This window comes from Amborella trichopoda, chromosome 3 (genome assembly GCF_054954075.1).
Source record: "Amborella trichopoda isolate Santa Cruz 75 chromosome 3, AtrichopodaSantaCruz75HAP2 v2.0, whole genome shotgun sequence".
In the NCBI taxonomy this organism is placed as follows: Eukaryota; Viridiplantae; Streptophyta; class Magnoliopsida; order Amborellales; family Amborellaceae; genus Amborella; species Amborella trichopoda.
Genome location: NC_142338.1, coordinates 50,840,504 through 50,857,548, shown reverse-complemented (window position 1 = coordinate 50,857,548; position 17,045 = coordinate 50,840,504). Strand labels below are relative to the sequence as shown.

General features: G+C 34.7%; 1 protein-coding gene across 2 annotated transcripts in view; it reads left to right on the top strand.

Moving 5' to 3' along the window:
* Nucleotides 1–17,045, top strand: part of LOC18429161 (zinc finger (MYND type) family protein / programmed cell death 2 C-terminal domain-containing protein) — a 53,365-nt gene that overhangs the window by 32,427 nt on the left and 3,893 nt on the right. For both annotated transcript variants that reach the window (XM_006838453.4, XM_011623197.3), the window contains exons 6-10: nucleotides 8,831–8,919; nucleotides 8,997–9,120; nucleotides 9,253–9,407; nucleotides 9,494–9,564; nucleotides 10,552–10,666. In XM_006838453.4, the coding sequence (XP_006838516.2) occupies nucleotides 8,831–8,919; nucleotides 8,997–9,120; nucleotides 9,253–9,407; nucleotides 9,494–9,564; nucleotides 10,552–10,666 (554 nt within the window). The remainder of the gene's footprint in view (nucleotides 1–8,830; nucleotides 8,920–8,996; nucleotides 9,121–9,252; nucleotides 9,408–9,493; nucleotides 9,565–10,551; nucleotides 10,667–17,045) is intronic.

Genomic DNA, 17,045 nt, shown 5'->3' with positions numbered 1-17,045 from the left:
ACCCTTAAACGAAGGTGGGTTTAATTTCTTAAATTGTTCGATATTACTCCCACCATTTCCTGTAACTGACTGCTTGGGTGGATTGTTGTTTTCCATCTGATGTTACATTAGAGCAACCATATTTTCCAAGGCTTTGTGAATTCCTTCCATATCTGCTTCAGCTATTCTGGATCTTGACTTTATCCCGGTCTGTACACACAATAAATGTGATTTTAAGTACGTTCTTTTTAAATTTCCTAAGGATCTTAAACCTATTGCTCTGATACCATAGTTGTCACACCCCAAGAATTTACAATATTGTTATTCTTGAGATGTGACAGACAAAACATATATACATCTGTTGATAGGACAAATTAACAGTGGCGAGGTCTTACAAAGTAAATAAAGAAGGCTAGCACAACAACAGTATCTTCCAAGGTTGATCTTGACTAGCACTCAAAATGAATCCGCAGTTATCCTGAAAAATGTTTACCATAGTTTGATGAGTTTGGCTACTCAGTAAGTGATCATCACAATCCTAAAAATAATCATGATTGAAAGATATCATTATTTTCCAAAATGAGATCTATTAACAGAAATGCATGAACAGTTTCAGTTTCAATAAATACATAATTAAGTATAATCCGAGTAATTGAAATGCTTATAACACTTTTAACGGCAGTACATAATTCAAAGGATTTCACAAAATACCGTACTGGCGTCCCAAGTAGGTCACCTATATACCCCATCAGCGTCCTGATGGGTCCACTTAATCCGTATCGGCGTCCCAGATAGGTCCACTTAATCCCTGCAGGTCCACTTATACCTCATCGGCGTACCGGATGAGTCCACTTAATCCCTACCGGCGTCCCAGATAGGTCCACTTATACCTCACCGGCGTACCGGATGAGTCCACTTGCATACTTAAATTATTTCTAAATCTCTTTAAACATTTGGAAGTAGCAATATCATGTACTCAACATATCACTGAAACCATTAATATGAATTTCACTTAAACCATTAATAACAGTCACTCTCTATAATATTTCAAAAATAACCAATCAAATATTTTGGGCTCAAATTTAGAAAGGTAGCAGTTTGTAAAGGCATTCTACATTAATTGCCAATTTAATATGTATAGAAAAACTCTTACAGAAATTCAAGAATACAGAATTATCACAATTTATGGGATATCAATCCACAAATAAACATTTCACAACAATATTATATTCAATTGCAAAAATGTCAATTTTTAAATAATAAGGCAGTCATTTGCACATGAATTTTTCAATGTCTAAATATTCAAAACAGTAGAAGGAAATATCACAATTTTTTACTAAAAGCAGAAATATCACATTTATTTTTAACAATATTCTAATTTACAGCATTCAAAATTTCTAACATAGATAAAATATCACAATTTTTATCAAAAAGATTATTTTTCAAGATAATGAGGTCACGTGCGCATAAAATTTATCGCGCCTAAAATTCATGATAATAAACAGAAATAATTATTTCATTTTATTTTTAAAAAGAATGGATTATTTTTCGAGACAATGAGGTCACTTACACACAAAACTGATAAAATAAAGATCCTAGACGGAAATATCACTATTTATTAAAAATAGACTATTTTTCAGAAAGACGATGTCACTTACTCACAAATATTTGAGAGGGAGCTTCCGATAAAAATTCGGCTCGAGAGAGGAGTTCACTGTGTTTCGACCAGAGAGAGAGAGATCTCAAAATTTTCTAGGGTGGGAGTGCTCACCTCCCCTATTTAAATTCTTATAACGTATTATTATAATATTTTATTACGCTCTACCTCATACCTGAGGTGTCGCGTTAAGCGTCTGCTTTTAACATACGAAAACCACGTCCGCTAAAGGATGTTGCCAGCTGCAAGCAGCAACTGCAAAGGCTGCAAACAAAAGCAGCAGCAAAAGTTTAAACCAAATAAAAAGTTTTGAAAATAGTGATGGTCCCCAAGGACCATCATACTAAATCAGACCATCACCTATTTAAAAGAATCTTTTCTCCTTTTTTTTTTTTTTTTTGAAATTTTAGGATTGTTACATTAAAGCTTAGATTCAGGACTCCATACTTCTCAAAACCTCCAGCATTGAAATGGTTCTTGATCAAGGGGCTAGCATCAACAATGACCAATCTAAGACTTAGGAACTCGGGAAATGGAATCAAAGAGTGGAATTGCCACATGTGTTAGACCAAAATCATAATCTATTGTTATTACCATGGTCACCATCTTATATTCAATCTCCAACTTTCGGAATGTCCCTTCTTGCATTTGATGGCCTAAATACTCGATCTTCTAAACACTCATCTTATATGGCCACACTTAGCCCACTAGGGTCACATCTAATGATGACATAAATGCAAGTGTATGGTGCTCAAGCCTTCGCATGAGATAGCTTGTAAATTTCTCTCTATTCTAGTAAGGCAAACGTCTATTTGTCATTATTGCTTGCTAGAGTCAGTCCCTTCACCACCTTTTTGTCTTTTTTCGTACCATTGCGGCAATAGAAAACAAGGACATGAGATAGACTTGGATGTTTTGGAATTGCCCTTTCTTTAATCATTTTATAGTAGTCATTGATGGTGTCTTGTTTTGGTATATTTTCAGCTTTATACATTGCATTCTATCCATGTGAAGCTTTGCCTAACTTTTGCAGTTTTCATGTTTCAAAAGTTTCATCTTTCATGTTTCAATACAAGGAAGTTGCATGTCTACGTCATATAGCTTTAGTTCTTAATGTCCTAAATGTAATGACTTGATTTTCTTGTTTAATTAATTTTGGTTATTTTGCTGCTCAGCAATAGTTTGTACATGGTGTGGGACATGGAAAGGAAGTAAAATATGTACTAGTTGTAGGCAAGCAAACTACTGTTCTAAAAAACACCAGGTGACTAGAATCCTAAATGTGCATGGTTGAATTTCTTAGGAGACTGTGTTTTTGAGTATAGACTAACTGTTACTAGTTGGATTACGTGTGTTGCACGTAGAATTAAATGATCATTCATGTAGATAATCAAATGTAACATATGAATACTTTGTTATTGTGAAATGAACACGTGATTTTGCAATGGGTGATCAGGTATGTATGCGTCATTTCTTCATTTTAACAGAGGAATGTTAAAATAAAGACATGTATTTTTGTATAATTTGTACTTGTTAAAAGATATAAGAGAATAGTAGAATATTTAAGAAATATCCAAAGGGAATAGCAATTTCATGAATGAAATATTGAGTAGTTAACAACTTAACATATAAATGTGTTCAAATAATATAAAATGCAATAATTTTGAATCGCAGTTTTATGACTGAAATATTAAGTAGTTGATGACATTAATGGGATCCAATAAAAGAAAATGCAATGAATTAGATGTCAATGTCTTCTTGCAGCTTCAGTCTTCTTTTAGACTTTGGCTGTTCTGGAATATTAGATATGTTTGTCACCACATATTTCACTGTTGTTTGATTTTGAAAAATATTTAGCATGGCCGGCTTATTCTTGTTGGTGAAGGCTGTGAAGTTGTTCTGCTGTTGCACCCAAGAGATGTTCTGCTTCTTGATCAAAGATTGTTATTTTCAACTTGGTTGTGTCATCTATTAAACTATATTTGAGACTATACCAATAAAAGTTTTGTGTTATCTGAGTTTTTGTGTATTATATATATTAAAAAAAAAAAATCGGTTTATGGATATCTACATGAAGTTTTTTTTGACATTATCTAATAGGCACTTTAAGCAATGACGTCCTGTTTCACCAATTTGGGATGTTTTTGTTAAGCACTGCAAGCATCCTCTGTACCATACCTTGTCGACATGGAGTATTTTAGTTTTGACTTGTGAAAATATGCATTTGAATTATATAAATTTTGATAGCGTGTTGTTACTCTTTATAGAAATTAGTATATAATAGATTATATATTTTTAGTTCATACGTTTTGTAGCTCAGTAATATCCATTTTGATTATCCCTTCTATTGTTTTTTTTGGGGATCCCCCCTTTTCTTTTTTGCGAGGATGGCGGCGTTGTAATTTGTAGTATTCCACAATTTTCAATCTTGGATTATAAGAATTTATATGTTGAGTTGTATGGTATGAAGAATAATAAAAGACAATAATCTTACCACTGCTTAAACTAAACAAAAAAATTTATTGCTAGATTCCAATAAAATCTTGCTTATTTGTGTTGTTGAGATTTATGTGCCTATACAAAATGATAGACTTTTAGTACCATGCGTATTATATAATATTATTGTGGAGCTAAATTTATTAAAGATGAGACAAACACCTTGGAATATAGTAACACGCATGTTTGTGAACTCTTGTTTCAAGCTAGCGATTTATCCCTATAAGTGTTACTTTGATTCGATAGTTCCTATGTAATAAATGAGATATAATTTCTCCCTATTGTCGAATGTGTCATCCTTCGTCAATGTAAAACCATGCAAAGATGAGAAACTTTACAATCCGGCAAAAATAAGCAAGATTATACTAAAATCCAGCAATGAAACTTTTCTTCAGTTTAAGTAGTGGTAAGATTATTGTCTTTTATTATTTTTCATACCGTATAACTAAACATACAAATTCTAATAATCCAAGTTTGAAAATTGTGGAATACTACAAATTACAATGCCATCATCCTTGCAAAATCAGATAAAGGCGATCCCCATCAAAGATGACAAAAGAGATATAACCAAGATGGATATCGCAAAGCTACAAAAGGTATGAGCTAAAAATATATGATCCAATATATACCAGTTTTTATAAAGAGTAACCACGTTATCCAATATTATGCAATATTAAATATCAAAAAATTAAAAAATATCTACAAATATCTAAAAATATCAAAAAATTAAAACAAAATTAATAGGATATCAAAACATCACATATTGTATAAAATAAGAACCAATTATTCATAAAAAAAAATCGATATAGAACCAATTTCATCGTCCAAACGAGTTAATAATCATTTAATCACCAAAAAATCAATCTTTCAACGACAAACATGTAAATATATTATAACAAGAAAAACATTTAAAAAAAAATAAAAATCAAAGGATTTGAAACATAATACGTTACAGCAAAAAAACTCAAAACCCTTATTCAAATATCATAATGGCATAATGCTCTAAATAAAATCAAAATGAAAACGATGTTGACCAAAACCTCGTCTATTCGATCGCCAAAATTCCTTACTATTGACCACCAGAGGCTTTGAAAACTACCACGAGGCATTGCCTTTGATTTCGGAAGAAATCGAAAACATAAAAAATTTATAGATCTTTCAATAAATATCAAAATAGAGGTTTTTGGGGAGTTTTTCTCTCTTTAGATGGCATGGATTTGGTTTTGGGGGTTTAGAATGTTCTCCAAAACCCTTTTCCCCTCTTTTTAGGGGTGAGGGGATTAATTACTATTTTGACCGTAGTTGAGGGCATTTTCCCGACCTTGGCAGCCTGCGTCGAGGCGGTGTCTTGCCTGCCTAGGCAGACACCTAGATGCAAGGCGCCTAGGTGCCTTGCCTATGTTCTGCCTAGGTGTTTTAGGCAACTGAGCGGTCGAATTTCCAAACACTATTGCCTACAACTATTGCATATTTTATTCCCTTTCCATGTCCCATACCATGTACAAAATGTTGCTGAGTAGCAAAACAACCAAAATTAATTAGACTAGAAAATCCAGCCATTGCATTAAGGACATTAAAAACTAAAACTACATGACCTAAACATGTCCTTGTATTGAAACATGAAAATTGCAAAAGTTAAGCAAGCTTCACATGGATAGAAATGCAATGTATAATGCTGACAATAGACTAAAATAACTAGGAAAGGGGCTAGGGTCGTGGTGGTAGCATCCCCATACCTAGTCAACATGTTATGTTTTCCATTCCTACCATTAACACCACCCCACTTACACATTCAAAATTATAACTCCTAATCTACTTAAAAGAATGGGTAGGGGCCTGTCTTCCCCTCTTACACCACCCCACTTAAACGTTCAAAATTCTAACTCCTAATCCACTTAAAAGATCGGGTAGGAGGGGCCTGTCTTCCCCACTGAATTACCCAAAAAATAGACCAAAACAAGACACCATCAATGGCTACTTTGAAATGATTAAAGAAAAGGGCAATTACAAAGCATCCAAGTCTATTGTATGTCCTTGTTTTCTGTTGCTGCAACGGTGCCAAACAAGACATAAAAAGGTAGTGTAGGGACTAACGACAAATGGACCCTAGTGGACGTTTGCTTGAATAGAAAAGAGAGAATTTGGAAGCTATCTTGTGCGAAGGCTTGAGCACCATACACTAACATTTGTGTCATCATTAGATGTGACCCTAGTGGGCTAATTGTGGCCATGTAGGATGATGGTTTAGAGGGTTGCGTATTTGAGCCATCAAAAGCGGGAAGGGACATTCCAAAAGTTGGAGATTGAATATAAGATGATGACCATTGCGATAGCAGTAGATTATGATTATGGTCTAACATAGGCTGTAGCGGTTCCACTCTTTGATTCCATTTCCTAAGTTCCTAAGAGAGGGAGACTGTCGATGGGAACTACAGGTATTTAAACCAAAAAAATAGGGTAGTTTATGTGATTTAAAAAATTGACAGTAATATTCAAGAAAAAATTGACTTTGGTTGAAAAAGCAGGGAGGGGGTTGGATGTAGGATGAGTGGGAGTACTTGGGGCTGCTTGTAGGGAATCTAAAGGTGAATTTTTTTTTTTTAATCTCTTGTTTTGCAAATGTACTATGTAATTAATCAAAATTGAGCACATTAATATTTGAAAACCAAGTCAATTGAATTTGTTCCCCTTGATTCATTCATTTATATATGTTAATACTTTTCTGGAGTTGTTCTTGAAAGAGTTAGTATGGATATCAATTGTACATTCTAAATTGTCTAGAGCAATGAAAAACTTACTGAAGAGAATGAATTTAAGGTGGGACCCATGCTAAACTCGATGATTAATTTTCTCCAATCAGGCAAAAATGATGGCGACCCCTTTCTGAAGGCATAACATTTCACTTGGATTTTCGTTTTGGGGTTGTTGAAACTCCAAAGCTCAAGCCAAGAGCTTTGAGAGATATACAACTGCTATTTCTATGATTTTCTCTGTAATAAATGTTTCGGGTTTCATAGCATTCTAAAAACCGTGTTGGATAAATCAGCAATGAGTTTTGTTTCCCTGACGGTATTAGGTTCTTTCTTTTTATTATTAGTTCCTTGTTGTGGTTTGGGATATAATTTTAGTTTCCTTAAAGTAAGGTTCAATGTTCAAATTTTAGTTGGATTGGAAGCCTTCGAGTTGGATAATTTATTAGAGACTTTAGGAGTTTTGTTTATTTGTTTTCTAGTGTCCAAGTATAGAGCAAATTGAACTTCCAACACTATGTAAAGATCCATGGAGCAATGTGACTAATTCATTGGAAATTGAAGTTGATAGTAAATATTTGAGTTTTTTTTTGTTCTTTTGGTTGTGTGAAAGGAACAGTTCCTTCAAATCAAGGAGAGATCCTTCAACTCTTACTGTAGAGAGAAATATTGGAAGAGTCTCTTGAAGTTAGACCCTACTTATTGCTCCTTTTTGTTGGCATATACTACCCTGTTTATTTACCATGAACAATCCCTAGCAACAGTACCCACCACCTTCCCAAAGCTGTCACCTATACCCCTAAGCCCTCCAAACCTAAATTAGCCTAATTTTGCCGCATTCTCTTTGAATCCATCAATCGCCTTTGTTGGATGTGCAATTTCCAGCAACTTCAACCGTCATGTAGGCATGACCCTTATTCTTTCCCCAATTATACCAAATCCTTCCCCATTACTTTATCATTAATTCTACCATATTTGGACTCAATAGTCTCCAATCCTCTCTGATTTAGGACCCCAAATCCTACTTTAATGCCTTTCTTTCTAAGCTCACCCTGCATGTTGACTCATTGGAGCCAATCTTCCTTGGTCCTATGACACTTCCATACCCAGCCATTGGCCCTTGGAGGAGATACACATATTTATTTCATGATCCAAGGGTTTATACAAATCAGCTTTCTCATAATCCTTGTGGTGAAAGCCTAGATGCAGGATTTCATACTGCTCAAGACCTCCAGCATTGAAATGGTTCTTGATCAAGGGGCGAGCATCATCAATGACCAATCTAAGACTTAGGAACTTAGGAAATGGAATCAAAGAGTGGAATTGCCACAACATGTGTTATACCAAAATTATAATCTACTGCTATCACCATGGTCACCATCTTATATTCAATCTCTAACTTTCGGAATGTCCCTTCCTGCATTTGATGGCTCAAATACTCAACCTTCTAAACACTCATCCTACATGGCCACACTTTGCCCACTAGGGTCACATCTAATGATGACACAAATGCCAGTGTATGGTGCTTAAGCTTTCGCACAAGATAGCTTGAAAATTTCTCTCCTTTCTAACCAGGCAAACATCATTTGTCGTTAGTGCTTGCTAGAGTCGGTCCTTTCACTACCTTTTTGTCTTTTTTGGTACCGATGCGGCAATAGAAAGAAGGACATGAGATAGACTTGGTTCTTTTGTAATTGTCCTTTTCTTTGATCATTTCATAGTAGCCATTGATGGTGTCCTATTTTGGTCTATTTTCAGCATTCAACATTGCATTCTATTGAAGTGAAGCTTGCTTAATTTTTACAGTTTTCATGTTTCAAGAGTTTAATCTTTCATGTTTCAATTCAAGGAAGTTGCATGTCTTGGTCATGAGCTTTAGTTCTTAATGTCCTAAAATGCAATGGCTGGATTTTCTTGTCTAATTAATTTTGGTTATTTTGCTGCTCAGCAACATTGTGTACATGGTGTGGGACATGGAAAGGAAATAAAATATGTTCTGGTTGTAAGCAAGCAAACTACTGTTCTGAAAAACACCAGGTGACTAGAATTCTAAATGTGCATAGCTGAGGTTCTCAGGAGACTGTGTTTTTGAGTATGGGCTAACTGTTATACAGATGATCCACTGGCGTGGAGGCCATAATAATGATTGTAATAAGACTGGTGCCAGTCCACAATCTGTGGGGTGTTCCTCTAGGTGTAAAACAAGCAGCAAGGCTTCCCCAATAGTGAGCAATAAAGGTTAGATTTATTATGTATTTCGTAATATAAATAAATATCAATAATTAAAAAAGTTAGTTTTGTGGTCCTTCAAATTGTGAAGTACCACCCATAAAATTTGTGTAAGATTAACAAGTTCTTTGTCAATATCAGTTGCGAGTGCTTCTCAGTGGCCGGAGTATGAAATAATAAATGAAGATGAAAGTGCCTTCTTTATGGAAGATATGGAGGCCAAAGGATTGGAAACTTCTCTAGTTTCTCAAAATCATATGGATGGCGCACTTCAGTCACTGGTAGATAAATTTGTGGTATGCCTTTATGCTGGAACCGTCAAACCTGCATTTGGCTGGGGTTTTTGTGATTATTAGTTGAATCTCTATCTCTTCATGTGCAGGGATCTAACGATAGAGAAAGTTGGGCATCTTTTCAATCACGCATTGCCTTAGCTCCCGAGCAAGTGATGAGGTGAGTAGTGACCTTTTTTTTTCTTCCAATGTACAACTGCTTGAATTTTATCATCAATTTCATTTGTAGGAGAAAAAAATTCAATCATATATACTTTACATTTCATTAGGATTATACCATGAAGTGTATTTCAGTTAGCTTCATTTGCGACCAAGACTCGCCTTGAGCCTGGGACTAAGCCCAGTCCTGAGGAGAGTTACTTGAGCAAGACCTAGGGCACACCCGAGTGTGGTACATTAGAAAAACATGACGTGTGGCCAAAGGCCTGGCTCCACCTCCTTCTATCTATTTCTCTCTTCTCACACATTTGTCTCCCTCGCTCTCCACCCACTGCATCTCTCAGCATACTTGGGCTTCTTTGCTTGTGAGTTTTATCACTGAGAGACTTGCAGGGACCAGCCAATGTGACAATTGCCTGTAGAGGGAGAAGCGCTTAGGTTTGCTTCTTGTGCTATGCAGAGGTTAAATGGGAGAACTGAGAGAGAGAGAGAGAGAGAGAGAGAGAGAGAGAGAGAGAGAGAGAGAGAGAGATGACATAACAGGGGGCAGACTGCTGCCCCCTTTCTTATTTCTTGTTTCAGCATTAGCACACCGGCGAGTACCATAGCAACTCTCCCAATTACTGAACTCGGGTGAGTTTTCCTGAGTTCTACATTACTTGGGGCGAGTTGTTACAGTATCCACCCTGATTACTACAGAGGTAACATACCCCAAACTTGTACTGAATTACTCGCCTCGGCACCATGCTGAGACTGGGTAACTTGGCCAAGTCCGGGTCGACTTGGCAGAGTCTTGGAACACTGTTTGCAACTTGACTTCTTCACACTTTTCAGTTTCTTACTTCTGAGCTCAAAAGAGTGAAACTAATGTGCTAGTTTCTCATATAGTCTAGGATTTTGACTATCTATTGCCACCTTACAAGGTGGCTTTAGTTTCTAATTTCATTTTATTGTGTTAAGATCTAATTCCTTTTTTGAATCTTGGCAGGTATTGTAGAGAAGTTGATTCAAAACCTCTGTGGCCATCATTAAATAGCAGGCCTATGGATGCAGATATCCCAACATGCGAACATTGTGGTAGCCGACGAGGTTTTGAGTTCCAGGTAGAATTCTGTATAACGTAAATAATTTCATATCTGTTTTGTTAGTAAAATAAATTGGGAAACTATCTTACTACCCCCTTAAAATACCCTTTATTCATGATAGCCAGAATTCTGTATGAAGTAAATAATGTCATATCTGTTTTGTTAGTAAAATAAATTGGGAAACTATTGTACTACCCCCTTAAAATACCCTTCATTTCATGATAGCTCCTGCCTTCTATTTTCTATCATGTGGCTTTGGAATAACCTAAATAGTTTTGTCCAAACCCCCCCACCCTGGTCCCTCTTTAAAATTACTAGCAGAGTGCAGGTGCTCTGCAGGTGATTTGAATCTAATTTAGTAACTTCTAATTATGCCTTTTCTCTCCCTATCAACATCTTGACCATGTCATTTGTCTTAGTCCTTTATCTCTAACCATGCCTTTTCTCTCTATAACTCCTTTATCTATAACTGCATCTACTTTTTCCAACTGCAGTATCACTCTTATCCCTTTTCTCTGTCCAAATATGCCTTTTCTATCTCTAACCACGCTCTATGTTCTTCTTCAAATAAATTAATAGAATTTTATGGATTGGACATGTTATTAAAAATCAATTTTTGTGCATGAAATACATGAAGGTAGTTGCAGATAACTTGTAACTTGTGACCATCCCACATCCATGAAGTAGTCACCCAACAATATATAAGTAATCTACTTGCTATGATTTTTATCAAAATGTAGATTTTATATTAATCATAAGTAAACTATTGCTTAGAACAGTGCAATTTGTCATTTTTGTAGTGACATTGTGTTGTGCTATCCACTTAACTTATGTGGAATTTATTTTTAAATTAAGTAAATTATTGCTTAGAGCAGTGCAATGTGTTATTTTTGTGGTTGCACTATGTTGTGCTACCCACTCAACTTGTATGAAATTTATTTTAAAGAAGTTATCATGAATGTAGAATATTTTTAAACTAGATATATTGTTTCATTATATAGTTTAAAGGGGTATGTGCATTGGATTGCGTAGAAGTTGAAAAATAGAAGTTCTTTATTGTGGTCTTGCTAGACTATTTCTAGGTTTGTCTTTAATTAATCTTATAGCAGTGTACTGTGTGATTTTATTGTTGGCACTATGTTTTGTTACCGACTCAACTTATGTCAAATTTATTCTAAATAAGTTAACATGAATGTAGAATTTATTTAGAATGGTTATACTGTTTCCTTATAGAGTTTGAAGGGGCATGTGCACTGCACCGTGACGTGGGGGTTTTAGGCTTTGATTACGTAGAAGCTGAAAAATGGAAATTTTTAGTTGTATTCTTGCTAGACTATATTGTAAATTTCTCTATAATTAATGTTATGTTTTTTAAGTCAATAAGATTTGTTAATCAACTTTTTAAGTGTTTGTTATAAATATAAGTTGTAAATTATAACTTATAAAAACAATTTAAATATGTATAAAACTTATATATTTATTAGTTATATATATTTGCAAGTTATAAATAAATTTAAATTAAATAAATATAAAAATAGATAAATTAATACCTTTATACAATTATAATTTGCAATGCAATAATTTTTAAATGTACAATTACATTCTATTGGTTTTAAGAAATTTCATTTTGCAGCAAAACAAAACTTTTAAAATTAATCAAGCTCTAAAAGATTTAGCAAAAAATGATATAAATGTCATAAATAAAAATGGTGGTCAAACTACAATTTCGCTTATTGATTCTCCTTGAAGTCTATTGTTTTCTTCATCGAAGTTCTGCTTATCCACAAAATCTTGTTTATTATCAGAAAAATCATCACCAACTCCATTTGGACACTCGTCAAAGATCGGTGTCCACTTCCCCAAGAGGTGTTTTAAAACCTCCAATATGAATTGAGAATCACTTATCTAGAAGTTAACATGAATGTTGAATTTATTTAAATTGGATGAGTAATGATCTTATGAGACCCTTCCACACCCATGTGTGTAGGACCCCGAAGGATCACCATTAAATTTGACACAGATCTCTAGAAAAGTCAAGTCCCACACCCATGTAATAATTTTTCTAGAGATCTATGCCAAATTTAATGGTGATCCTTTGAGGTCCTACGCACATGGGTGTGGGAGGGTCTCATAGGATCATTAGTCAAATTGGATATATAATTTCGTTATAGAAAAGAAGCATGTACATTGGATTACCTTAGAGGTTGAAATTTGTAAGTCCTTTATTATAGTCTTACTAGACTATATTTTAGGTTTGTCTCTAACTAAAATCTATACCCAAAATTCTTACCCCATGTCTATCGCATATCCTCTCTCTTGAAAAATAGCACACTTCAAATCTCTCTCCAAACCCTTGCTTTATTTTTCCTCAAATCAATATTTCCCTTCTCTCTCTCTCTCTCTCTCTCTCGTTAACAATATACACATGTATGTGTGTATACGCACGGATCTGGCTATATAGTTGGAAGTTAATTGATAGAAATATTAGGCCATGTTTGGTCCGAATTTGTCAAGAAATATTTTCACGTGAAAAAAATTCCCTCTAGAAATATTTTCACTTGAAAAATTTCCTCATGTGGTTAGGTGTGGGAATATTTTTACCCAATTAGCTCCCAATTGGTGTGAAAAGATGCATTGGGACCAATTGGTTTGAAAATATTCATAAACCTAGAACTAACGTACCCTTAGTGCATACAAAATCAAAACACACCTAAGTTCTACATAAAGAAAGGTATATTTTGATAGGAGATTGAAAAACAATTTAGTCATGTATATACAGTATGCAGTTAATAACATGACAAATAAAATTAAGTAAAAGTCTTAGTGTTATTCTTGTCATGCTATGATGGTTTGAAGTTATATCATAATTAGGAGACTTGTAAGTATTCCTATGGGTTTGCGACCTATCTTATCAAGTCCTTGTGATCAAAACATATCATGAAACATATGTTTTGACACATAAGAGTTCTTATTTTTTATTTAGGCCTTACCTCTTAATTTGATTACCTAAAGCGATGGATAGATAATTGAAAATATAATTTATCAAATTAAAAATCAGAGTTGATTTAAAAATTTATATTTTGAATAAGTAAATTTTCATTACTAAAGTGGTCTTAAAAAATATAATATTAATTTTATAATTAAAATTAAATTATAAATTTGAGCTTACTTAAGGTGGAATTGTAATTTCTGTTGATAAGTAATTATAATTTTTAATCCCGCTGAACATTGCTAAAATTAAATTTTAAATATGGATATAACGTGAATAAGAAATAATTGTTGAATCTAAAAAAGTTATAACATGGATAACAAATAATTGTTAAAAATTTTGTTTATAATTATGATATTAAAATAAATTAGATTTATTGCTCAAATATTAAAAAACCTAACTTCTGAATTTGTGTTAAAAAAATGGAATTATTTTAGTGGTTAATCCTTTCAAAAAGTTAACATTTAATTTACAAATTACAAATATTAAAATCCTTATTAAATATTTATTATAAATAAGTTTTAAATATTTATCATATAATTTTAATGGATTTTGTTGACCCAATATATTTATTAAACAATGTACAAAACAGGGATTGCCACGTGGCTAGGGCTGAGAATTTTTTGAATCGGGTCCGTATCCATTCAGATCAGGATCAAAGTATACATGAGATCCGGATTTGGATCTTGATCCAGAATGTTTGGATCCCGATCTGGCTCTGAAAACTATAGATGCAATTTGGATCCAATCAGTTCCCGCCTGAATCTATGTTCCAGTCTGAATCCAATTAGAACTATCATTTCTAAGATATGCATAGGTTTTACCTATTTCCAAACCTGCTGCTATGGTTCTTGATTGTTTTGCTATAGAACGAGGTACTATACAGAGAGATTGCTACTTTAGATCAAGTCACAACAGTTTCAAAAAAAAAAAAAAAAAGATCAAGCCATATCAAGCTTTTACTGTCACCAATTTCTTGAGGGATTGAACGATGAAGTATACCAGAGGGATTTTTACTGTTTAGATCAAGCCATAACAGTTTAAAACAAAAGATCAAGCCATATCATGCTTTTATAGTCACCAATTTCTTGAGGGATTGAACAAGGAACTATACTAGAGAGGTTATTACTATTTCGATCATGCCATAACAGTTGCATATATATATATATATATATATATATATATATATATATATATATATATATGTAAGTATATATATATAGTCACCAATTTCTTGAGGGATTGAACCACAAAGAGGGAGTTGTTACCAAGTTGGAGAATGGCTAGCTTGCTGGGCTTTCGAATCCATGGTGGTATGGGACCAGTGAGCTTGTTGCTAGAGAGAGAAATCCAATTGAGATTTGTGCAATTGGAGAGACAGGAGGGGACCATTGTTGTCGAGGATAAGGTTGGAGGTTCGAGAGTTCTTGGGCTATCTTACATTTGAGCTGGTTAAGCCACATTATCGTCTTTGAGATTTTGTATAGAGCCCAAGCTTCGAGGAATGGTGTCATTGAAGTTAGTTGAAGCTGAGATCTAGAGAGATGAGCTCTGAACAATTGTTGAGGGTTTCAGGAATGGTGTCTAATAAGAGATTGTTTTGGAGGTAGAGCTCTCGTAGAGAGATGAGTCTCAGAGGTTTAAGGCTTTTGCTGAGGTTTCTGGGGATGTTGCCTGAGATTGAGTTGGAGCTGAGGTCAAGGAGTTGGAGGCCATGACGGCTATGAGGAGCCACACTGAGGCAAAGAAGAGGATGAGAGAGAGGGTTTTACATAGAAGCGAGGATCCAATCCGCACCGTTCATCTTCCATAAACTTACGGTGGCGATTAGGTCTTTTAAAAGCTTAAAAAATTATATATATAAATTATTAAATATATAACATATGTGCATATATATGTTATATACAAATAATATATATTATTTTAAAAATTGGGTCAGATTCGGATCGGATCCACCTGTACCCAAATCCGATCCTCATTGCAATTCCAGCATTAGAAAACCTTCACATCGATCATCTCGACTTGGACATAATGGTTGTGAAAATGATTAGGATTTCAAGCTCTAAAAATAGTATATATTGTAGAAAATTATCTAGACTATTCATTTCGCCCTAAAAATAAGTGTTCACAGATTCGCAAGATCTGTACCATTTTTTCAGTTTCAAATATTATTGTCGGCATTGGAAATTGATTTTAGAGCCATCACAAAGATTTCTGTTGTCGAAAGTGCTTTCCAAACAAGATTTGAGGTGAGGCTTTATTTTATTTTCATGAAGTCTGGGCCTTATAGAAACCTTATCCTTATTTGTTTCATCTTTCAGTCGTGTGATAGCGAAAAACATGTGAGACAATACTCGATCACCATGTAATGCACGTGCTATCTCGTGTTTTATGTATACAAAATTTATATGTAAAAGATCTATTTTATTTTTTTAAATTCCCTAAATAATTCCCTTTAACCTGCATAGGTCCTTTTTTCTGTTTTCTTTTGACATGTTAACCAACCCATTCGACCAAGTCCTGAAGGTATTTCTTCTCGGCCAGCCAGCTGGTGAGCCTCTCTTTCGTAACTCTTCTCTGCCTGCCAACTCTCTCTCTCTCTCTCTCACATATTTTATATCTGGAGCCTCTCTTTGAAACCCTTAGCCAATATCTCTCTCTCTCTCTCTCTCTCATATTTCATATTTCTGGAATCTTTCTCTCATTTTTGGAATCTGTCTTTGCGAAACCCACATCAAACTTTCTCTCATTTAATTTCTGGAATCTCTCTCTCTCTCTCCTCTGTGAAACCCACATCAATCTGGGCTCCCACACCGTGTGTACAAGTGAATTAAACCGTTACCCACAGGCAGGCTTGAGTGGAAGGCCCTTAACTAAATGACTGTGGATCTACTTGCCATGATCGAAAGCAGCCTAGTCTACCAGATTACTGAATTGGCTTAATGCGAGCCACTTGCATTTGTCTAAAAGGCTCAAGGCATCTCCATTCCCTTTGGAAGCAAACCCGTTAATAGCTGAAGTTACCTTGCCTCAATTCCACCTTTTTTCCCATTTCCAACCGAGAGAAAAGCTCAAAAGCCTTGATACAATTACCCGCCAAAGCATAAACATAACAAGAAATCATAGCATTAGAAATGAAGAAGTCCTTTGCACCCATCTCTTGGAACATTGCCCTGGCATTGTCCATGAGGACTACATGTTCCATACATATCAACAAGGGAGTTAGTCACACACATAAGGTGCTGAAATCCACATCTCCTTGCCCTTAGTTCAATGCAGTCAGTCAAACAGATTAAACCGATGCAACCATTTCCCCATTCACCAGCTCTGCTGAAGTCCTCATCTTAACAAAACAAGCACGGATCTTGGTCATTATGAGCAACATCGAGAATGGGCTGATATCAAAGA